The sequence below is a fragment of the Colletes latitarsis genome, chromosome 2 (assembly GCF_051014445.1).
Source record: "Colletes latitarsis isolate SP2378_abdomen chromosome 2, iyColLati1, whole genome shotgun sequence".
Taxonomy (NCBI): domain Eukaryota; kingdom Metazoa; phylum Arthropoda; class Insecta; order Hymenoptera; family Colletidae; genus Colletes; species Colletes latitarsis.
In genome coordinates, this window is record NC_135135.1 from 20,741,595 (window position 1) to 20,767,674 (window position 26,080).

General features: G+C 41.0%; 1 protein-coding gene across 4 annotated transcripts in view; it reads right to left on the reverse strand.

The window, feature by feature from the left end:
* The window catches only part of LOC143349712 (uncharacterized), a 42,604-nt gene extending 17,871 nt beyond the window's left edge, over positions 1-24,733 (reverse strand). For 2 of the 4 annotated variants that reach the window (XM_076781197.1, XM_076781172.1), the window contains exons 1-5: positions 24,624-24,733; positions 3,578-3,638; positions 2,906-3,023; positions 1,671-2,158; positions 172-438 (exon numbers count right to left, since the gene is read on the reverse strand). In XM_076781197.1, the coding sequence (XP_076637312.1) occupies positions 172-438; positions 1,671-2,158; positions 2,906-3,023; positions 3,578-3,630 (926 nt within the window). In that variant the 5' untranslated portion in view covers positions 3,631-3,638; positions 24,624-24,733. Of the gene's footprint in view, positions 1-171; positions 439-1,670; positions 2,159-2,905; positions 3,024-3,577; positions 3,639-4,208; positions 4,220-10,316; positions 11,095-24,623 lie in introns of those variants that run through there. The other 2 variants (XM_076781181.1, XM_076781188.1) reach the window with 2 other exon arrangements.
* Positions 24,734-26,080: the final 1,347 nt, after the last annotated feature.

Consider the following 26,080-nt stretch of genomic DNA (forward strand, 5'->3'; position numbering starts at 1 on the left):
TCATTGACAGCAAACGATTTTCAAAAGTATTATTTTTTAACGCTCGATAAATGCACGCGGAAACGATAGGAAACGTTAAAATTATCGATTCTGTTTGCAATCGCTTTCGACAGAAAAAAGTTACCGCACAGAGGTTCGCCGGACTACTCGACCTATTAAAAAACCGTCTACCTGGTGACTGGCCTCTCTTTAATCGCGCCTAGATAGTCATCCTCCTCGTGCAGACGTCTCTCGAGCTTCTTCGAGGCCGCTTGAAGCTCTTCGAACTTGCATCTCTTTGCTGCTTCGCGACGCGATCTCAACAGCGCCGCGAACTTTATCTCATCCTCTTGCAGGGGCTCCCGCCGTGAAGAAGCTAATTTTTCCTGAGTCTTTGCGTCGGCAGCCGCCTCGCAGCCCTCCAGCTCGCTATCTTTACACAGCTTCGACGACTGAAGCCTGTCGAACGAGGCCGAGTGTCGTAACGAGAGATAAAAAAAGTTTGGTCTCTGATTAAATTCACCCTATAAATCACTTCGTTAACCGATTCATTAAAAAAACTGTCGTCAAAGATGCTGTATTTTACATATTTAATCTTTTTAAATTACGTTTTCGCAGCGGTTAATTTATGTCTTATGCCTTACATATTGTCTACTTTGATATACAGGCACATTAAAACTCAATTACTTTTTGACCAACCCAATAGAAAGACGACGTAACGTTGCCAATAACAAAGTATGTAACATCGTAATATCACAGAACAGAATTATCGCTGTAGAAGTAGAAATTTGAGAACAATGTAAATTAGTATCGCCTAAATTGGTGTAACATTAACCTGGTCGTGCTGCTCCCCAAATGAATAAAAACGTTAACTTTCGCTGCGACCAATTACAAGAAAGCAACTTGTATTCTCTAGAGCACAAAAGACGCTTTTATTTCCGAGCTTTCTTCGGTGTGCACTGAAACACACGTACAATGCAAGCAGCAGGGAATTGAGCTAGGTTCCCGATTACGAGAATGCCAGACCACTTCAACGAAACGTCTACTCGAACATCGTGATAGAGTTGAAGCTTACGCTTCGTTTAGCACGCCCGTCGTAAGCGTAATCGCCTGTAATATCTCGCTACTAATTCGAGCTAAATTTATCTCGAACACGCACGCGTCTCGCGTTCTGGACACACTTAAATACAGAGAAGGAAAGCTTTATCCGTTTGGACAATTTGGACTTCGCAATAACAATTTAATTTCAAATTTCCTCGTAACTTTATAAAGCTGTTACAACATAGTTGCAAGAATGAAACAGTCCAGAATAAAACGATGTTACGTGTGGGAAGTAACAAAGAAAATTTCATTCGTGGAGAAACTGTCGTCGCGCAGAAATGCGTATTTCGGAAACCATAAAGAAATCCAATGATACGGACAGTTACACTCGTGCATGGAACTTGCCCATGAATTTATTCTTTGAGACGTTGTATATGAAAGAAATGGTCAAAGAAAATAGACGTACAAAAAATTTGTCACGTGCTTCGATATATCGCGACGAGTTTGCACGTGTCGTTCGCGACCTGTCGAACACGTGACATAACATCTTTTCCATCACCTTTTAAATTCATGCTCTTCAGTTTACAGACATGCAGCATCTTATACAAGTACTGAGAAAAAAACGTCGAACCATATCGATTCACTCTCACCTGGCATTCAGCACGCCCCCTCCCTGCCTCTGGCGTCCATCCCTTCCAGCCTGATGATCTTTGAACTTGGACTCGGCGCTCTTGACGATCCTCTCGTGCAGCCTCTTCTCGAGATCGCGGGAAGCCTTCTGCAAGTCCTCGAAGCTCGACTTTTGGCTAAGCTTGCAGTCCTCTTCGAAGTTCGCCTTATCAAAGTCCGCGACGAAATCACTCTCCCCGCTCGTTTCCTCCTTGGCCGGAAAGCTCAACGAATACTCGTGTGCGGTTCCCTGATCTTGAGCCCGGAAGGGACCTAGATCGATCAACTTCTCGTTGTCGTGACTCCAAGAGGTGGGAAGTATCGTCGAGGATGGGGGCGTCGGTTCGCTGGCCTTCCGTCGATTTAGCTGACTCTCCTGCCTCGTTGATATCGGTACAGGTATCGGTTTTTCGTTCTTTCGTCGCTTTGGAATCGCCAGCGGCCGCAGGGGTATCGGTGGTGGAGCTACCTGCACGATCAACAAGTCCCCGTTCCAATTTTCGCGCGTTCGTTTCGTGTTCCACGATTTACTTGCTAATTGGGGATCAGATCAAGTGTATTACGAGTATTCTCTCGTTAAAACCTATCAAACTATCCTCCCTCGAGGGTAATTCTTATCACGTATGGGAATGAATTTCATCCAATGATAAAAATTGAAATTTATAAAGTCGTAATATAGTCGTTTGTCTTCGTTTGTCCGCTAATTGCGCGAACGAGTTCTACAAAACAACGAACAAAGAATGTCTCGTTGCTTCTGCTCGATTTAATGCAAGCACTTGAAACGAGGTCTGCCCGGCGGCCGAGATTACGCCATCACTTTTCACTCTGTCGTTGTTAATTTGCAAAGTGTCGGCATGCCGCTAACCGCCAGCTTTAGTCTCTTATGATTTAGATAGCGAGTTTGGACGTATTTTACCGGAAAATTACTTGACCTGCCCCGATACCGAAACTTTCCCAGTGAGTACTACTTTTAGCAACGAGGAACATCGTTATGGAGATTCCAAGTCCATCTCCTTGCATCTCCTTCCTCTTTTAAATATTCGTCGGTTTAAGTAGTTCAGAAAATGTCAATTTGCAGTTTTCAATTTTGTCGAGAAACGAACGTGTCTATCTGCCAGTGTTTCGTGTTCTGCGTCGTTGTAAAATTGCGAAAAATCCACTAACGGAATCAATCGTTCGTCAAATAAACGAACTAAATAGTTTAGAATTTACTTACGGCGGGTGCGGCGGAATGGCGCCGCGGTATCGGTGGTGGAGCGTCATTTCCCGTAGGTGGAGGTTCCGGAAGTAGGGATGTTCGGGCCGGTAACCCGACGCTGTGAATTCTGGACTGTCTGAAATTCGCGGGAAAGTAAATATTATCTAATAGCGAACGAAACCATTAACTTTTATAATAAATTACGACGAAGAGTAAAGCTACTATAGCATTATCAATTCACAATTATATAATATAAATCAGTCGCTTAACGTCCTTGCATCTTTGAAGGATTACGTTCACCGATGAGACAGATTAAAACAGGGAAATGTCTTTTCTATAAGGTGTCCAATTTTAATCTATAAATGCAAATTATCCGCGGATAGGAATTCCATCTGTTAGCGTACTAAAAATTACGTCATTCCTATTTTACGCAGTTATTACGAACAATTTTAAACCTGGATTTACACCGAATTTCCAATTATGAAAAATAAAAATAGGAAAGAAGGACTGAGCCTGATACGGAGGATAAATGGATTGAGAATGATTAAATTTAAAAAAATTACCACGCAGTGAAACGGCTAGATACACGTTTTACGAAAATTGCAAAGTAAACCAACGCGAAAAGACCTTGCGTAACTTTTCAAGATCTCTCAACGTTGACTAAATTGAAAAGGATTACTTTTTAATTACCTCGGCTGACGCGTAGGACTCGTATTACCGCCATGAGCTTCCGTTCCGGACATTTTAATCCCTGCAATCAATAATAAGAATCCTCCGTTAATTGGCGTGTACATAAATAACCTCAATTGTATAATATTCAACCAACACGAGTCACAGAAATGCGCGAATGCACGTTAAAACGAACCGATAAAATAGTTTCACGTACGATTGGATGGGTAAACATTCGCCTCTTTACAGGAGTAAATTATATCGTTCAATTACGGTGTGCTTTAAATTGCTACGTTGCATTTTCAAATTACGTTTTACCAAAAAAAAAAACGCTTTACATTTTCAGCGAACCATTCAGATTTATGTACTGTACATTAAATTATTTCATAAAGTGAACGTACATCTATTCGTTAGAGTAAACGCGACTGGTCATAATAAAAAATAATTCCCGTTAAATGTATCGATAGGGAAAGCTACGGAAAAATATTTTCCAGATATTGTCTCGATAGAAAAGTGTAAATGTGATTCGTAATTTCGTTATAAAGGACAAAAAATGAATCGAAATGCAAAGCCGTTCACACGTTGCGACAGAACCCGTGCTGTTTAACGAAACAGAGGGTTTGCACATAGTGGCAGTGCAACTTCGGCTCACTATCAAGTGAAAGCACTATCCAATTTCCTGTTATCTCATCGGCGTGCACCCTTCCACGAGAGTTGGTCCTACCAGACTGCACCCGGAGGATCGATGTGCTGGATCCCACCCCCGCACTCTCGAGAAAAGCACTCCGCGCCTCTCTGTAACACTTTCGTTTCAAATACGCGCCATATTCATATACTCCTTTCATTCCAACTTGTCGGAACAAGTACAGTTTTTCTATTTGACGCTTCAAGATGAATCCGAATTTTTAACCGGACATCCATAACCCATATTCGATAATCGCTACATGTATTGTTGAATGAAAAATAAAAAATATCCATCAAATTTTTCAATTGAAGATCGTAAAACGAAATGAAACATCCGTTGGGCCAAATGTGACGATTTAATAACATGCTGATTGAACAAATAATAACATGACTGGTACAATATCACATAATATTTCTCAATTAAAATTTCGCTTAGTCACAAAACTCTCTGAAAGTGCAGAAAGGATCGGAAATTTGATCGATTCGAACACGGCGTAGAGCCCGTTCACACTTGGCCGTATCGGAGTGGAGAATCACGAGAAAGCTCGGAGGGAGATAGAAACTCGCCTCGAAATTACGCTTGGCGGTCGTTCCTTCGGCAATAGGAAGCCGTGTTGCCACGCAAATCAATTTAATATTGTTGCCAGCATTGTGGAAAGTTGCCACCCCACCGCGACTTTTACAAACTCGATCAACCAGCTAGCGTCTGTCTGCTATTAATTTTCTGAATCTCGATTAAAATCGAATTCGAACGGTTGTGTTCTTCCTTTGTAAGAGAAAAGTGATCTTGACTTTTCAACAACAACAATTACCTTTTTAAATTTATATTATTTCAACCTACCGGTTGCGGAAAACTTGTATGGCAAACTGGAAACGCTTCTGTCAAAGTTTAGAGAACTATCAAAGTTGCAATTAATTCCTGCGCCGGATTTGCAGAACGCTCGAATGTTGTTCGTAGGTAACCAAAACTCTATAATCGTCAGAAAACAGCGTAGCGCAACGCATAATTATCAACTCATCGCCGGAACAGTTTTCGGATTAGTGGCGACTGTCGAAACTTCTTATTCGCTCGATCGTGCCTCTCGTCGCTGCGGTACGCATCGATCCGATCCGACTAGGCTCTCAGGAAATATCGATGAACCGGAAAATGCACCGTCGAACGAGAGCATGCTTGATTTCCGATGACTTAGGTTCGCTTGTTTACCGTTAGCAGCGTCAATGCAAACTAATCGTATTCGGGTCAATAGTTGAACACGTGTCGTCTGTAAAATATTCCTCCAGAATTACGGGAGTCGATTGATAATTAAGATCTCCAGCAACCCCATTGCGTGAGCTTCGAAATCTTGTCGAAGCGACCGACAAATGCTCAGAACAGAAAAATCAAGGGCCAAGATTCAAGATAATTGATAACATCGCGACAGAAGGGTCCCAAGGGCTCGAGTCCCCACAGAAACTTTGCTCTTTTATTCCCTCGACGCTAGATCGTCAGATCGAATTTCAATCTAATTAAGATTTTAATAAACGAACAATAAGATGCACGACCAAAGAAAGAAGAGTGTATCGTTTCTCCGAAAGGTCCTGGGTATTAATACCTGTACGTGTCTAGCGAGCAAATCTTCTACTTTCGATGTTACTCCTCTCGTCCCCTGTATAATATTCTTGTTTGCTACACCGCAAGTTCAACGTTTAAATAATCGATCCATTTCGGCGCGTGTTTCAAATCGTTATAGGATTCATCCAAATAAAATATCTCGGCACGGTACTGCGACTACTATTTTAACATAAGATCAAAGACGTTCGAAAGTATTTACATGTAAATCCTGGCATACAGTCACTGATTTCTCCATTCTCCTCTATTTTCGTTGGCCCACTGACTTGTTTACCCGTTTATTCGGGAAACGGACTCTATCGATCTCGAACACCGACGTTATCTACGTTCGAATGTTAGCCAATGGCGATATATTCGCGATTTGCATGCAATTTGGTATATAGAGCGTATTGAAAGCGAACCAGCGATCCTTTTCCTTCCATATTATCCGCCTTCGAGCAAAGAGAGTTCCCATTTTTCTCGTCCTTTTTCCCCTCGGTTTTCTGCTTCCCACAAATACAAATCCTCACCCACCCCCGAAAATCCGTCCACAATGTGTATAGAGCCACACAACGGTGTACCAGTGGATCCTATAAATTCTCAAAGTCCCGCTGATATTTGAGAAACTACAATGGATAGCCGTAGCATGGATGGGGAATCCCTTATCGACCACCGAACGCGAAAAACGAACAACTCGAGCTTAATTGATAACATTATCGATTAATCGCTGAACATTTCTCAACGGTATTTTGCAGTAAACGGAAACTCAGTTTGTTTCGTTTAAAAATAGTAATGTTACGCGCGTAATACAGTCGTGGTTGTGTTCGTGTTCCCTACGAGTATTAACTCAGTACAAGTGTTTACTGTTTAGTAGCAATTGTTTCCCTAAAAGAACAATAAGTAATTAATATCCTCGACGCAAAGGGGGACCGAGGATCCACTGGAGCTCCCCTCCGAAACACCGTCCCTATTAGTGGTGCTTGGAAGTTTATTTGCTCTAAGAACAGTTTACGATGTTTCCCCCGGTGGCTGTATCAGGCATTGCCAATAGCACCGATCGAGTTCCTTCGCAATAACTAACACAACAGCAATCAAACTATTTAACAATACGTAGCCCAGCACCGTGCTGAATGCAAACAAACGTTCTGTCGATCGAAATTTTTGCATGCGACGACGATAAAAAATAAAACTCGACTCGTTCTAATATTTTTTTCGCAATTATGGATAGCCGTATGCGATCGCGCTGAACTATTCGAAAAAGAGGATAAGTAAATAAATTCGAACGACGCGAAAAGCTATTCAGTGACTGACAATTTCATCAGAGAAGAACACAGCCGGGCAGATAGAAAATAAACCTCGCGCGACCAGAGTGACGCGTCCCCACGCAAGATCATAAATCAACCAAGAAATTCGGAGGCCATAAATCAGACTACAACTTTCATATTTATTTCGCGATTCGCGATCGGCCATGCGTGGATATCGTGACACGTAGACCGAGTTATGCTTTCTGACAGCCTATTTTCAGTCGTGGTCCGAATATCGCAAACGCGTCCAGAAACGCAAACAAATCGCTCGACCGTCGGACTTATCCTTCCTTTTCGAACGAGTGAATTTTATCCTTTGGTCGAATTTCGTTCGAAATACCTGCGTCAGTGTGTCCTTTTTGATCTGTCGTCGTTTATTCGGGTTGAAACGAGTTGTTATCTGTTTATATGCGATTTGAAAAATGACTAGTAACAGACTGCTGTTACTTCCTATAACCCGAACGCCAGAAATGATTTGTCCTTCGTATTTAATTTCCAAGTTGTCTCGTCCAATTCTGCTCACCAAAGGCACTTTTCGGATTAAAGCCAAAAAATAGAAAAAAAAGCATACCCGAAAGTAACATGCATAGAAATGCCTTTTTTTGCTACGAAATCCTTTGACGCGAGTCAATTCAACTCTTCTTATCCAGGCTCTTAGGACCGCATTGATTTTTTTCAGAGGGCCTCCTTCTTCAATCCCAACGCCCATCGCAAAAGAAACCCGTGGGGAAGCCTTTGCTTTTTCATTCCGCTTTGAATGACAAAGAACTTGAAAAGTAACCAAGGACAAAAACATAAGAGGCATGCCACCCCGTGCTACAAAAAGGAATTCGTCGGACATTTCAACCGATCCCGCGATCTAAACGCGATGCCGAATTATCCATAACCAACAATAATTAATTTAATTAAAGACAGATTACACGTAATATAAACTGATTATTATGAGCGTTACAGGAAATTATTAATAATATTAAGGAGTAGACTAGTTACTCGATCGAGAATGCCACTTATTTTCGGGACCGATTTGTGCAGTTGTAGAACTTAACCTTGTTAGTAAAAAATTTATTAGATCGAGTCTCGTGTCAATCTTGCTATTACGAGTCACTCAGATCACTCAGGATCAATCGGCAACGAAAGAAACATCCCACGTAGAGATGTTACGGAGCAATAGTCCAAGTCGAGTAGTAAAGATTTATTTCGCCGCGACAAGAGCATCGACTGAAAGGCAAAATCCATTTCCCCGTTGGAATATCGTTTGAGAAAAGTGATAGAAAGCCAACGGCTGTTGAACGCATTCACGATTCAGCTGATCGACGTGAAAAAGCCCCTGAAACGTCCGATACATTTAATCGACCTCTAGAAAAAGACGTATCCCTCAAAAAGAGTGTAATATCCGTTCTCCGATGTACCAGATGGTCTCGCCGTTTTATAAAGTAACCCACATTCCGTTACGTAACCTTCCGGCCTGTTTGACTAGCATTTTTCAGAACTCTTTCAAAGTTGCATACATCTCTCAAACGACAAACTGACGATGCAAATGTAACGCGATTAATAACGACAGAACCGAAAGGAAAGAAAAATTGAAACGCGTTTTCTTTCTCCGACAAAGATTCGAATCTATTTATCCGTTGTTAAAAGATCCCATTTCGAATGGTTTCGGTTTCCCGTCACGTTTCTCGTAGCTCGAATCAAATATCAAACTTGAAACCGTGCGGTAGCTTTTTAATTTCGACATTGGGATCGACAGCTCCTTCAATGAAAGAAAAATCGTCAAAAATGGACTCGTCATCCTGGTTACGCGTATCACTCCCCCTTGTCACCGATTCTTTACCAGACGTTCTTGTCATTCCGTTTGATTACATTCCTGAAAACTGTAACGAGAGAGCCCCTGACATTCCATGCCTCGGGAATATTATGCGCGACAAGGATCGTTACGTAATTTCGCGAGGGCGGCTTGTAAGTGACATAATTGTCGATATCTTTTGTCGTTATGCTTCGCTTCCTTTGACTGTAAAAGTCGTCGATATTTCGTGGTTTTCAATTTAATCGTTGCGATCATGCGAAGTGATGTTAAGACATATTCTCGAGAATATTATTTCCGTATCGCTGTCATTCATGGACTTCGCAAGAAGAAATAGCAGTATCTTATACTCAAACATCAATACGATCGCTATCGGATTTAAAATTTCTATATCTATGAAACGTTTTCGAGAATCGTACCCTAATCCTTTAACATTGTTTCATTTCTGCATTGCGCGAAACGTTATTTACGCTGAATTGGAATACCAGAAATCGACACACAATATAATCTCTATTCGACATTAAAGCTCATTTTCGGCTGCCTCGTTATTGAAATATTATCACGAATATCGTCGAGATGTGCTTGAACTAAAATATCACGGTTAATTTTCTCACAGAAACGCATGCTTTGTTTATAGTATTGACAGAAACGAGTGCTCAACAAATAAAGTTAGAGCTCGCGATTGTTCTTAACGATCAATAATATTCACATTTGAGTAATATACATTTACTACCCAAGTGTTTACCACGTTGGATGTATTTACCAATATATCAAGAATTTAAACTGCTGTTGCTACTAAATGCAGTATTGTTAATCCACTTATACTTGATTCGCTTTATCGCTACGTTACACATAAAATTGCTCGTTAAATCGTACAAAGGGGCTGATCTAGTTTCAAAGCAAGTCGGTTTGACGTCCGTGATCATTTCGCATTAACATTTCTCTTCCAATGTATGAAATAATATTCAAAAGCAACTATTAATCTCTTTGGTCTATCGTGGAAAGCTATCATAGATTTTTCTTCACATTTCGACCATCAAATAATTCCACCGATTTCAGTATAAAAAGAGAAACGTAGTGGCCCATTAATTGCAACATTGTTTGCTCTCTAAATACGTGAAATAATCCAGAGAATTTTTCGTCCAGTGATTTCTAACTCAAAGAGTCGTTAGCGACACGACTGTTCTTGCTCTAAACGTAATATTTAAAATCAATGGACATAATTTACTGTAATAGATCTTCAACGACAAGATCAATATTTGCACACATCCTACACGAAACGTGATCGTTATATTAACGTTTTGAAACATGTGAAATTAATGAAAATTTATATACAATCAACGAAGCTCATAATCGATTCATAAGTTAAAGATAAACACTTACGTATTTGCTAAAGCCGATGGCCAATTCTCGATCCTCTCGACGCCCTTAGCGGCCCCAAAAACGATCAGAGCACGCGACCACGCCGACGATCTGTTGACCCAACGTTGTCAACGCGGGAATCGAACGAGCTTCTCGTCTCGAGTAGATTTTCATTTTAGATTTCCGCCATGAAACGGAGGATGCATCAGAGAGCAGAATAATCAAGCAATTTCTCGATTCATTACTTCGGCTATAAGCAAGCTCGATCTTCATCAAACACGAAGATCTGGCGATCTATCGTCTCGCGCTTCGATTTACAAACACGATTAACTTTCCCGGTGCCAGAGTCTCTATCGACGAATTTCGAAATATCAACGTTTATACAGTCAAAATACAAATACTTTGAAGTGCAACTTTTATTGAACGAAGATGCTCTCCGGTTGTCTCCGCATTCTCTATCGTTTGTACAACCGAACTATTACCTCAAGTTCGAGAAGTCGAATTCACAGGACGTGTCAAACGAATTCCTCGTCGATTGCAGAGCAGAAGTTCCGCGTGTGTGTCACGTTGCTTCGTGCTGACAAGCTTCGAACAAAGATCTCTGGGATCCAGCCTCGATCTGTTCGCTGTTCGATCTTTTGGAACGGTCAATGGGACTTGGACGAGACTCTCAAAGTTCGTACTTTCGCGTTCGAGTAAATCAAGACCGGACGTTCTGGCACCGGGGCTCGTCGATCCTCGGCGGTCCTCGTTACCCGAAAAAATCGAGAATCGTTGTCCAGGACACACGTGGAACGAACGTGCGTACTACATGCGTGGGTGGTAGCGTACTACTGAGTTTCGCGCTCGCGAAAAGCCAATCCCAACTCACCCCCACCCGCCTAACATCTGAACCCCCTTCCAGCCCCCGACGTCTCCCACTTCTTGGCTACTCTAACAGCCCGATCGAGCAACCCCTCTCTCTCTCTCTCTCTCTTTCTCTCTCTCTTCGAAACGAGCTTGCGCCCCTATCAGACTTTCAACCAACAGTCTTCCCCCTCTCGTTCTGCTTTTGCCGGTCAATTTCTTTCCCCGATTTTCCTGAAAATTCCTAGCATTTAGGAAAGATCGACAGAGTTCCGTGGCGATCGATTTCTTTGAGAAATGTTTTATACTTTGCTCGGTAGTTTAAAAAATATCGTCCTATTGTTACATGACGTTGACAATTGAATTTCAATTCGTTACTAGTCTTAAACGAGTTCATTTCGATCGATGACTTCTACGAAAAAGCAGAATGCGAAGCTTTATCCTTGTTTGAAATGAGATAAGAAAAATTAAGCTTCTCGATAGTGGAAGTGGAAAACCAAATATTAAGATAAATAAGGAAGAAGAGCAGGCAACCGAAACGTTAAGATAAAGTGACAGAGATAAACGATTCTCCTTTGAATGTAATTCATAGTAGCGAGAGACAGAGAGGCAGAAATATTGCTCGCTATAAATATACCAGAAACAACCAACGGCGTTACAAGTTAAATTGATAATCAAGATCGCTACAACGTCTTGCTTATACTTTGCTTTCACAGCAAAAGCATTTAGCGTTGGATGTTAAATTAAAAAATGATAAACAACGACGAAGCCGCGGGTAATAGCTAGTTACAAAATACGAGAGTTTCATATACGAAGGAATACATTGAAGGAAAGCAGCGTCAGCAAAGATAATACCTGCAAACGAAATCCCAAATGAACCTACAGACTGAGGCACTCCGCTGTAAAATGACCAAAGGGAATAAATTTCACGGCAAGTTCGCGAACAGAAACGAAATGACGAAAACTGGGACGCGCCCAAGAATTGCAAAAGTTCACGGTGGTCTCTCAGATTCTCTGCTCGGTGACAAACAGACGACATGTTCGTTAAGTGCAATAGAAAAAACTTTCTCACTTTTCGAGCAACCAAATTGTCGCTGTACAACGTGCAACAACGAAAAAGTAGATAAGTCTGAAAACATCAATAAAAGGAGTACACATTTTCTAGAATCGTTTCTTGTAATTTTGAATCTTCTAAAACAAGGATTAAATCGTACAACAGAAAATTTCACGAAGCGACAGAAGTCAATGCCGGAGGACACGGGTGGCCGATAAATATTCCAGAGATCTCGAATTTATCCTCTTTAGCATAGGGCGTTTTATCCGATGTAACAATGCACCGTAGAAGACAAAAACAGGATGAAACGCTCTCATGAATTCGCGAAGAGTTCCCTAAACTGGTCCATGGTGTTCCTCTCTCTGGCGTAGATGGATGCGATTTGGAGGGTTCGAGACCAGACGACGACACCAAAGTTTTATTTGGCTAGACTGGATGGCGCCCTGGCTCCGGCTTCTGGCCGTTACTACGGAAGGGACATACTTGAAAAGCAAGGGGCAAAATTATTGACAGAAGATGGAAGAAGACAACAACGGAAGCAGTCCAACAGAGATCAAGTTGAACGAATAAAACATTTACTGTACGAAGGGAAAAGCAATTTACGACGGCAAGCGATACGAGATAAGAATATATAAAAATACTAAAGGACTAAATCTTTTATTTACAAGCTAGAGATCAATAGGGTTAAACTACCCTCGTATCTTTCACCTCTCTGGCATTATCCTCGAAACTATCAAAGGTATCGAAGAATTATTTGGAAGGATTATTTATGATTCTTTACACATGTATATTAGCAAGGTAGAAGACACTTATTTATATTTATAGAGCAGCTAATTTAAGAAATACGATAGAACGTCGATTATCGCAGGAATTTGAGGACAAGAAAAGAAGGCTCGTGCTATTGATCCACCCAAATCCTTTCTGCCGACGTAAATTGACACGCGGCCCCATTTTGCATCCTTTCAGATGGCAGATTACGTTGGGTTACCGCGTTACCCGACGAAGCAAGCCAACGTTAAACGGCTATGTACCGTCGCATCGACGAGACCGCTCGTTTAACGAGTACAAGTGACAGGAACCTGATGTCATGCAATCGGAGATGGATTAACGAGAAAGATTCAACGACAGATTCGAATTGTTTCAAAAGACGATACATTACGGAGCTTATTATCCGTTTCCATTTACAGATCGCTTAAAAAATGGTATTTTTCCTCTTTTTCCTGGAATTCTTGTCGTACTAAACAGATACGCGTGGACACAAGGGTATTTTTCACACTGACACCACCTGAGAATTTAATCTAACTTCCAGCAAAACCCCATTAAACAACAGAAGCAATTTGATAACATTGTAGTATGATCTATCAGACGCTACGGATGTAAAATTCCAAACTGAAGCGTGGAATTAACAGATGAAGCTTTGAAAAGCAATGACAATTCGTTTAAAAGGAGATTCATCCAAGACCAAAAACTCAGATGCATATCAAAGGATGAGCTTCGTTTGTCTATAGAATAGAACACGATCTGTAAAAGGAACAAGGGATGATTTTTCTCGCCCACACGTATCAAAACTTTCGAAAATGAAACACATATGGAGCATACGTTGATACTAAAGTGGGTTGTGGTAGGATACATCCTGTGTATGTCCCTGCGATATCCCTACGATTTAATATTCCTAGGACAAAGTTGAATTTCGATGTTCCGGAAAATACATAAACCGTAATCTTTCGACTACACGCCAGCAATTAAGCGATCGTCAGTGTCGACCTACTAACTATAGTTGTGCGAAAGTATCCCAAAATTTAAGCCGTTGGAATTTCTATCATTTTCACCGACGATAAATTTCATAGACGATAAAAGCTGGGCCGCTTTCCCCGGTCCACTGATTTAGAGAAAAAGGCCACGGTGAAAAATAAGAAAAATCAAGAGCGAGCATTTCGGAGATAAACGTCGAATGCACCGCCGGATGGCCGCAACGCGGTCTCCGAAAGCCTCGAGGAAAAGTTTCAGAACGCATAGGCGAAATTATCCGTAGCTAATAATTTATAGGGCCGCAGTCACAGGCACGCGTAATCGATAAACAGAAAATAAAATTCGCTCGTTCGTTTACGATTTTACGAGGTTGATGGTTTTACGTCGGGTCCATTAAGCTCGTTAATTAAGCGCTGTCCCTTTGATCGACTTGTTAATTTAAGAGGACGATCGATTAAATCCGAATTATACCTTTGCGGAAAATTTCTAAAAGACTACGCCTTCTTTTCTCTTCGATATACGATAATGTATAGATTAGGACTTTCACGCGATACTCTAATCGTATCGTATATACGAAAGAATTGGATAACTTCCTTTTCGTAGAACGTTTAATAACACTGTGGAATTAATGTTGCCACCGAGGAAAGCTAACATGTCTCGATAAAGGATTTAATAAATGTCGCGGGTGCCGGATACACGCCATTCCAGTGAAATTATATATTTTCGCGGCGACCAGGGTCGATACGTTCAACATTGGGATCGGCGCAATATACGACAACGTTTCACCATGTTCTAGCTACTGCAAACGTCAACTTCCATTCGCGAGCATTGCCAGGATCGCTCGAGAATTCTGAATTTGGGAATGCAGAATTCGACGTCCTTCTAAGCTAAGCTTTCTGGAATTACTCGTCTAGCCAATGCTGCACTAATTAAGACGTGCATTACATACAAGATTAAACTCTAAGTGAATAATGCGGGATAGTCGACTCATCGTTGACTGATTGCGTTTCACGCAATATTGATAAAGAAAAGAATTTATCAAATCATAAATTGACCCGATGTAAAAATTGATTTATAAACAATAACACGAAAACCACATGGCAAAACTTAACAATCGTTCTTTTTACCTTGAGAATAATCTTATCGAATACATCCATACAGGGTGTTCGGCCACACCTGGGAAAAATTTTAATGGGAGATTCTAGAGGCCAAAATAAGACGAAAATCAAGAATATCAATTTGATAAAAAATTCTTTACCGGAAATATTTCTATAATTTTTTCACAAAGCCTCAATCAACAAATTGATATCCTTGATTTTCGTCTTATTTTGGCCTCTAGAATCTCCCATTAAAATTTTGTCCAGGGGTGGCCGAACACCCTGTATTGTATTTTAAAAGAGAACTCCGTTCGTTTGCCCTACTTTCTTGATCGTTCCTGCATTATCAGGACATTTTAGAAACGATTTATCAACACTTGGGCTGTGTATTCTATCCCTGAAATTCCCTCGCAGTATTTTCCTACGAACGCTTCTGAAATCCCAGGATGACACAGCAAGGGAAAAACGATGGTGGAATGTCAATTGGAAAAGAGACAAAGAAGCCATGCAAATGCACAGAGCACACACATTTTTGCGCAACAGGCGGCCATCAGTCGCAAGCAGGGATTGAGTTCAAAACGTCGTTTGAGCATTCTTTCCGTATCTTCGATATTTAGTAATCCGATTACGAACGCGTCCAAAACTTATACCCTAGTATAATCTTACAATAACTTGGGCGAACGATAACGAAAATAGAATCGAGACTCGATGTTGAAAATCTGAAAAAACGTTGATGCCACGACCTCGTTTGTGATTGCTAGCCTCAGTCGTTAGGAGCAACGATGATCGCCAAAGAACTGGATTATGTTCGAATTCAATTTAATTCCGCAAATAGTATGCAAACAGCCACTACGCTGTATACTGTACGTTCCTGAATGCAGTACTCAAGTATTAACGGAGCACAGTAATTCGGCAGAATGAGAAAAATATTCAAATACTGTTCGTCGTTCGATTTAAAGCAAACATATTTACCAAATAGCAATAAGTGCTCTTTAGAATTCTAGTTCGCCATTGATACGTTTTTATACAAAAAATTAGTATAACGAATACAAGTAGGGCTGGCAAAGAAATAAGATAAAATTCGTCGATAGACTAAAAGTTTAAAGCGATAATTAATTACATGGTAAAACGTCTGTGAAGTTTCGCGCCAGCCATCCGCCGTACAACGAAGTCGAAAACGCAAGCATAAAAGCAAACCGCCGGTTTATTTCATCAAGTTGCGGTCTGGTGGCCGGGATAAGGAGCTCACAACTTGAAATGCAAATTCAAATGGATACGCCAACGTTTACGAGATCAACGGACTAGTCGGGTTAAGTTAAAAGCATAAAACTAAACGATACCGACGGCGTACAGCCCGTTAAAGAAACTTCTAGTCAGGATTTTCTGTTAGGGAATTAAATCTATATCGAAATCCAACCTTAAACTTCATTTACTATGAAAATGAATTCTCCCTCGACCGTGTCATCTTGTAAAACGCTAGACGTGATACGATTAACGCGCGTCTACTGTCTGAGAGAAATGAAAAAAGAATAAATCGTCGGAGAGGTTGTGTTATACAAAACTAAATCCTGTCTGGACTCTGGAAGTTACAATATTTATATTATGTACAATGTTTTCTAGCCGGTATATATTATCTCGATCGTTCCTTGGTTAGGCAATTTTTTCGTCGTTTTAAGACCACCGTCGCCCGAGAAATTTTTATTTAAAAACCACTCTCGAGCTACTCCTCTCGAGGGAACGATTTCAGAATTGTATATTACAGGTATTAAAGCACTACCAGCTGCGTAATCGGAATTTTTTTTTTGTTTCTCGACGGTGGAAGGTAACAGCTTATTTATTACTAGGTATATTTCTCTTTATTTTTCACAATATTAGAGTTCCTTGAATTTTGCAAGCAGAATCGATCCTATTTCGATAATTAGTGATCGTAATCGAACCACTCGACACTATTGTTTTGGCCGGGTGCGATATGGAAGGCCTTATTCAGAGTTTCGGCTCGTGTCATCGCGTCCGAAACGAGCATTAAAGCAAAGGCGTGTCGGGAACGTTAATTGGCCTCGTTATTTTTCCTTTCGAGCCTCGAGGCTCAACATTCGGAGTCGGTTAACCGTGATATCGGAAAACAATCAAACGTCACTCACACCATCTTAACCCTCACCCGTCCTGAGTCTCGTCCCTTCTACGTTTCTCGCAGCAAAGGCGAACCCTGCAACTATGCAGAAGGTCATCGCCATATGACCTCAAGTTAATTCAAATCATACTTCCTCCCTTTTAATAATTCCAAACTTCTCATACGTCTGGGTTTTTCTCCTTCAACACGAAGCTCGATATCTTTTATTTCCCAACTGTTATTATCATATTTAGTAATTTGTCCTTGAATTTTTTTTGTCAATCGATATTGTTTTCTTTACCAGTACATTTTAATCCCGATACATCGATTTTTCCGTATTTTTACCCTTTCTCCTCAATCGTCCACGTTTCCCATTCGATCATTCCACGGTTGTTCTTCCTTTTCGCCTTCGGTCGCATTTCCTCCCCTTCATACTTGTATTTTCCAGGGAGAAAAACCGATAAAAAATAAAACATCGACACAGACTGCGACCAGTTTACCGGGAAAGTCGGACGATACGCGGGACAACGGTATAAAATACGAGCTCGCCAGGGAACCAGCTCCCGTTTCCGTTCCTCGGAGACCGTGGTGTAACGTACCTCGTTAAACTAACGCAATTTATTCCCGGCGTTTCCGATCATCAAGAATTACAAGCCTAAACCAACGCCTGATATCGAATACAGCCGCGTACGTTTTTAATAAGGCCTGGAAAAGACGTCCCTTGTAAAACTTTGTTGCGTCGTTTGACGCTGGGATTGAAACATTAGCCTCAATTATTTGCATACAAGAACAATAGTAATTCTTTATTTAACGGGTTCATTCCTCTTTGTATAACGTGATAAACGTCCTATAGCTTTAAACGTCGCTTCCGAACTAGGAAATAATCGAGAGTCGATAAGATTCTCTCTAGAAAGTCGTGTATTTGTACACGTGCGAGAACGGTTCATTAGCACGCGGAGCGTACGTGTTATCGATGCCCTGATCGGTTCCGTTTATTGGAAAAAGCGTCTCGACGCGGGGAAACTGTTGGCTATCGTTTCCCTATCGAAGCACACGACTCGTTCGGCCAACATTTCCCCTCGTCGCCTGAACGCGCAGAGCTTTTAATATCCATCGCGATGTTTCGCTAATTTCCGTTCTGTCCCAGCGACACCCTTTACCACGTAAAACGGACCGACGAGGTAATAATTTACAAGCCGCAAAAAAATGAAACGCCGAGCTAAAAATTTTCCTCGGTACCTCCTGTTTCTCGTTATCGTAACCGAGATACCATCTCGTAATCCGCGGTGGGATGCTTTGATATGCAAGTGTTACGAGAAATAAACTTCGTAGAGTGAGAAGATAGACTGAAAAAATTGAAATGCACGAAGTGAAATTATTCGAGTTACTTGTTCGTGGTAGTTCGATGTTGTATCATGGATTAAACGAGTTACAGAAACGTTTAGGCGACCATCGTTATCTGCTTTAACTGAATTCGCAAAGCGAGACCGTTAGAACTATTTATCAGCAGGTCGCAAGGAATCAGATTGAAAGGCGTTGAAAAGGAAGCACGAATTACAACGTTCCTTGCGTTTGAACTTCTAACTCGACGTAACCCCACAGAGTGCTCGATTCGAAAAAACGAGAAAAAGAAACGTTGAGGGTTCTGGCACGCCGCCCTTTTGCCGATCTGACAATGTAAGAAGCTTGCCCGTGCAAAAAGCTCTATCATCGCGTATCCTTCTGCCCTCCAGTCAATGGACGCGATTTCAAACAGCTTACTTCTATTAAAAACTATTTTTGCGCTACAGAATTCGAAAGAATTTAAAACATTTGATCATATGTCACCTCTCGAAGAAAGGGAAAAGAACGACTCCCGGTATCGCGTTTTAAACATTTACGATAGCTGTCTACGGATTATTCTTTTCAACCGGTTACAAGAATTTTCAATAAAGAAATTTCTTGGAGGAGGCATCAAGGGTGTCGAGGCTAAAATTCTGCTTCTTATATTGATCCGCAAGAACATCCCCAGGAACTCGGATAATAAATTCCGATCGTTTGTACCCTTCGCCTGCCCGACAAAATATCCGATTCGTATAAGTACGCAAGTATTTTCAAAGTCCTCTGCCAATTTCAACGGAACCATGAACATTTAATTCTCTTTCCCCTTTGATAATTACGACTCGCCGCTTGGTGAAACGAACTCTTGCGTGTCATTCGAAAACGACACCATCTCGAAACCCCGTCCTTGCAAGTCGTTGCTCGTTAATCACGAATATTATGAAAAAGTTAATTTTATTTAGGTAACGTCAAGCTCGGTCTCCCTTAACCTCGATTAATTAAGCGATTGGCGTCACGAGCCATTCTCGCCATTAATAACTCGCCAAGTTAGAATACATAAATGAATTTTGCATTGTACGTACCACTGCAACACTCTTTAAAAGCTTCCTCAAACTTACCGATTGCTGAATCTATTCGAAACGGGAGAAGAAAGAATATACACCGTCATACTTTACAGCAGTACTGAGTAAAATGTTATATAGTTACATTTGCAACGATTACTTGTACTGTAATTACTTTGTAATTACACGGTAATCGCTATTGTAAATGATTAAACCGTGTAATTTCTATGCGATTTAAATATAATTACCGTGCAGTTTAAATGCAGTTACTGTGTAACTATAGTGTAATTGCTATACAATTAGTTTGTACGTGTAAACTTGGGTAAATGTAATCAGATTACATTTTGTCTAACATTGATCCACAATGCGTTCGACGAGTCCTAGGCTTGCAGTAAATACGGCTCGTCTGACCATACCCGGTCAGACATCCCTGAAAACCGCTAAAGTTGTAGAAAGAATTCCTACATACGTTTCCTACCAACTAATGAAATTAAAATTGTATTATCTTGAATAATTCCCCAATAAACGAATTCGTACTATCGAAGGATTTCCAATTCGATTTTGTTCGTTATAAATATTCACGGCCACGTGAATTCAATTAGATCGATCGCATTATTGTTCAAGAAAGAAAAGGAAGCATGTTACTTTGAGAATCCATGCGCAGGACGATCGGTACAGTCTTTCTGTTTCCCCCTGATCGCGATTTCATACGTCGTTACGAAAGCACGGTTTACTGAAAAGTACATACGATCGTTTCTCTCGAGTGTCTGTACGGGCTTGCTCTCAAGGACCTCGAAGGGTCGCACGTGCCGAGGATTTTAAGTACCGTTCGCAAGGATCGCTGTCTTTTTCTTCCGATTCGCGGCACCGACTCCCCCGAAATTTATCCCTTTAAGTGGTACGTGCCAACAAACTGGATCTCTCCGCGAAGAACTTGGAAAAAGATGTCTAAACATTTTTAACCGCCGGACGAGCGGAAGAAACGACTCTTCCATCTGTTGTTATTCGAAATTATTTAATTATATCGGGTCGAGACTTGAAACAAAAATAAAATATAACTGTTTTAAATAACACTTTGCTTTCTCAATCTTCGCAACGTTATTTGAAAACGACACAAGTGTCAATTTATTTAAAATATCAAGTAAACGATGTAAAAAGACCGTAATTTAATATTATAGATAAAGAATTATTGATATCACTGGCGCGGGTTGCTGGCCGTAAGAATTATCGATAACTTCGATAACACAGTCTACTCCCCAAGGAGAAACACAAAGGTGTAAAGTGAAAAGAAAGAATCATAAAAGTGAGCGATTGTGACGAACAATTTGTTTGACGAAGGGAAAAGAAATAGTTGGAACGGCGAAAGTTAGAATAACTGACAGAAACCGATTGCTTTCGTGACCTCCTTCGACGCGCAATCAATGAACACAAGATATATCATCGGATCTGACGTGAAAATCGATCAAAAATAAAAGTCGTTAACATTCAACGGAAATTAACTAAACGAAAAGTTTCTCCGTTAATTAACTTGAGCACTCTTCTTTCTACAAAACAGGGCTATTAATGATCAACGTAACGAATTAATAAAAGTTGTTCGAATTTCGTAAACCGTGGCGGTAAAGGATTAATTGTCCCTCCCGCGTCACCATCGGCAATTAAGAACGGTCGTGATTAAACCAAGGACATTTTTACGTGTCGCAGAACACACACCTTCTGTCACTATATCGTTAAACAATTTCTTGCGTCTGGATAATCGTTTTAATGGCTAAAAAAGTTGTATCTACGTTGCTTTCGGAGAATTATTTTCTTGATTTAGCATCGCGCAGAACGCGAGTCCATACTAATAGCCAGTAATAAATTTCTGTTCTCTCGAGCATTAAAGTACATAGTAGCTTTGGAAATTGAACATTCGTGAACTTTTCCTAACCTTTCGAAAGGTCGAAGCAATTCACAGTGTTATAAACTTTTAACCGGTTTTCTAAAACCACCTTCCCTATTAATGAGTTAGCAGTAACGTGCACAATGTTAACGAGATTTTATCAAAAGTTCCCGTTGCAGGCGCAGCTCTCACGGATAGATGCACCGGCTCAATATACCGGTAGAGCGTTGGTGTTTGCAGAGCTCTCTGCGACGACACTTGCAACAGGAACTCGTTTCGTGTTTCTGAATTTTGTCCTATGCAACCGTTCTTGGCGTATGACGACGCATGCTAAAACACAGTGAAACACAGACAAAAAAATGAAACAGCGCGCCGTCCGGTAGTCACGTTTCGTTTATCCGCGTTGCGAAAATCCGTCTGGTTGACACGTGCATCGAAATCACGGCTGGAATACACGCAATGCCGGAAAACGCATTTACGAGAACGTTCGTTGTACCTGGGTGCAGATTCTATTGCTTCCCGTGATGGAAGCTGTACCAGAAAAGTTTCTTTGTCAGAGTTTTTTCGATAATAAACATCAAAGTACCGGTTGGGGAGTCTCGACACTATCAATTGAAAAATAAGTGGAACGATTCGATGCTACGGCCGAATACGAGATATACCATACGAGAACGAAAGGAAAATTTCGACGAACGACAAAGTTCGATCAATACTATTACTCACCCTACGTTCCTCAGGCGTACTCGGTATTCGTGACACGCGGTATCGAGTTCTGCATCGCGCAGCAATAAAAGAATGTATGCACTTAACTCGCAGATGTCTACAGATAGGTTGAAATTTCCCAAACAAACCAACAGGTTATAAATAATTATAATAGAACCGTGAGATCGTACGCTGTCCATTACTGCATCGTAATCGTACACGCCGGACTTGCAATTTTGTACCTTACATACGCGCGACCTTCGTTTAGTCGTAATACGTACGGTTCCATCTATGCAAATGCATCCACGTGCATGCAAGCGCACTTATATGTACGCATCCGAACGATGCACGTTCGATGTACTTGACGATCCATGGTGTGTACGCATAATAATGAGACATAGAGGGTGTTCGGCTACCTCTAGAAAGAATTTCAATAGGAGATCCTAGAGGCCAAAATAAGACGAAAATCAAGAATACCAATTTGTTGATCGAGGCTTTGTTAAAAAGTTATTAACGTTTAAAGTTCTGCCCGTACTGAATTTTTTTCTCGAAAATGCGCAGGATTTCGGGGGTGTGTCTATTGACCAAAAATGGTTGTAATTGATCCTTGCAACCAAAAATAATTTTTTTAGAACGATTTGAAAAAATTTTTTTTCGCCGAAAAATTTCAGGGAAACATACCAATATATGGTCAAACGTTAGATTTTCGTTAAGGAATTTTTTTCTCGAAAGTGCGTAAGAATTCGGAAGTGTGTCTATTGACCAAAAATGGTTGAAATTGATCCTTGCAACCAAAAATAATTTTTTTAGAACGATTTGAAAAAATTTTTTTTCGCCGAAAAATTTCAGGGGAACATACCAATGTATGGTCAAACATTAGATTTTTGATAAGGAATTTTTTTCTCGAAAGTGCGTAGGAATTCGGGGGTGTGTCTATTGACCAAAAATGATTGAAATTGATCCTTGCAACCAAAAATAATTTTTTTAGAACGATTTGAAAATATTTTTTTTCGCCGAAAAATTTCAGAGGAACATGTCAATGTATGGTCAAACATTAGATTTTTGATAAGGAATTTTTTTCTCGAAAGTGCGTAGGAATTCGGGGGTGTGTCTATTGACCAAAAATGGTTGAAATTGATCCTTGCAACTGAAAATAATTTTTCCAGAACGATTTGAAATTTTTCAACTTAATTTTTTAATAACTTTTTAACGAAGCCTCAATCAACAAATTGATATTCTTGATTTTCGTCTTGTTTTGGCTTCTAGTATCTTCTATTAAAATTCTTTCCAGGGGTGGCCGAACACCCTGTATACCTGCATGTGATCGATACGCAACACCATTTTGAATGATTCAAAAGAATTCGTGAACGAACTCGCGTAGAAATACCAAGTTTCGTAACCCTATTTCCAGCGAGAACTCGTACCAATAAATCGAATAAAAATTGGTTCGCGAGGCGCAAGTTTCAGCCGCGAGAAATGGAATGATTTCATCCACGGCTCGTTAGGCGTGACAAATGTTTTAACGGGAATATCGTTCGAGAAAGAGAGAGATATAATTCTGTCGAAACACACTATATGCAATAATCCGTAAAGTGCACGTGTTGCCTACGGCCGAGTTGCCCGCCCAATCCCATGGCGTTCGTTGGCTGTGTTACTCGGGGTAGCTCTAAATTCGAGATATTTTAGAGTTGCCGGCAACCAGCGTGGGAACCGAGGAAATTTTGAATTTAATAGACACCGTGCTAGTTGGAAAGTTTTACCATACGCAAATTTCTCGTCACGAACTATTAATATTTTATGGAAATACTGGCATACTTGCGTTCTGCGACTCGTGCAAAACACGATCACCAAGAATTAGGTCGTTTTCCTACCTGCAGGTCAACGGAGGTATTCAGACGCTCATATATTCTGTCTACCAACACGATTACAACGCGATATGTAAATAAGTCATCCTCTGACTGTATTTTACATGTAATCGAATGGTAATTACACGCTAATTAGACGTGTCGTACGTATAACACGCTTTAAAGATTTACGTAACTAAAGAGTAAGCTTGTAAAAGGTGGTAGAGCCGGAATAACAAAGGCATTTAACTAACAATCTGAAGATGATTCGTCGTTTGAAGATTTTAATTACTAGCATCGATCGTGGCTTCGAGGGGGATCAAATGAATCTATGGCTTACTATCCAAAACAACGCTAAATAAACATTGTTCCTTGATCACACTAAATACAGGAGTCCAACTTCTCACTTACATCCTTTGTCTAGGACAAAAACGATTTTGAATGCTGCTTTAATCACTAAATTTTTAATTTTTGTTACACAAGATTTCTCTTAAAATTGTAAATATAAATTACAAAGTTTCCACTCTTACTTGACTGTTCAACGTGATTAATGATTTCCGAAAATAAACATTATGTATTCGTTTTAAGAGATCAATCGAACCAATTAATAGTGATAAATTATTATTTCTATTCGATTCAAGTTTTAATTTAATACGTTTCACTAACCTCTTCATAATCGTCTTTTGGACTCCTCGTCCAGTCTTCACTTTTTAGGATCACCTTGATCTGCCTATGTTCTGCCAATAAACAGTTCTTTCCGCCAAGCTTCATAACATAATTCTTCAACATTCACTTCTCTTTGATAAAATTTCGATAGTGTGCCAATCAGTCCAATTAACTGATCCATCTATTTGTTGATCGTCGACTCCTTCTAACGACTTCTAAAACTCTTTCTATCTTTGCACGATTCTATACACAATTATGCACTTCTCCTTCATTCTAGTTCCAGGTAGTAGTCCTTGATACACTGACAGTTCACCCTGAAGTGTTTCGATAAACCCGACGTCATGGAATGCCGCGTAGGCGAGCGAATTTTCCAATCGTCCACACGATGTCACCGTCTGAATAATTGATACATTGCCATACCGACCAGAGATAATTCAGAATATGTATCTTCACAGACGATACATACGTATACCTTGTACATATTTCGGCCGCAGAGGACATCAGGGACTGTTCTTGTCTACGGTAGCCCCGACAGTCGGGGTTAGGTCTGAGTTAGGTCTGGGTTAGAAAGACCTCGGAGGGTCGACAAAGACAAAATGACATATGCCTTCTTTCTCGATTCACCGAAGCTGCTCAAAGTAAGTTCGGACCGTATCGTGGGAGTCGAGAGAGAAAGGCTCACACTTCCCTTCTCGCTCTTCAACAACTAATATCCAACCTTCCGTCAACAGGTCTCCACTGGCCTCTGCTGACCGCTGCTGACGACTCCTGGAATTTCTGACAACGTATAACGATTACGACTGGCTACTGTTAGTCTCTCCCAGCCTCTGCTGACCGCTGCTGACCACTCTTGGAATTTCTGACAACGTATAACGATTACTACTGACGTCTGCCAGCATCCGCTGGCCTTTGCTGACCGCTGCTGACCACTCCTGTTACTTCTGACAACGTATAACGATTACGACTGGCTACTGTTAGCCTCTCCCAGCTTCTGCTGGCCTCTGCTGACCACCGCTTATATTTCTGACAACGTATAACGATTACTACTGACTTCTGCCTGCCCCCGCTGGACTCTGCTGACCTCTACTGACCACTCCTGATACTTCTGACAACGTATAACGATTACAACTTGCTATTGCCTGCCCCTGCTGGACTCAGCTTGCCACTGCTTGCCACTGTTAGCCTCTGCTGACCACAGCTGACCAACCCTGATGCTTCCGACAACGTATAACGATTACTACTTGTTACTGCTTGCCCCTGCTGGACTCTAATTGCCTCTGCATGCCTCTGCTGGCCTCCGTTGGCCTCTGCTGACCGCTGCTGACCACTGCTGACCACCGTTTATATTTCTGGCAACGTACAACGATTACTACTGGCTACTGCCACCCTCTGCTGACCTCTCCCAGCATCTCCCGACCTTAGCTGACCTCTGGCAACATCTCCCGACGTCAGCTGAC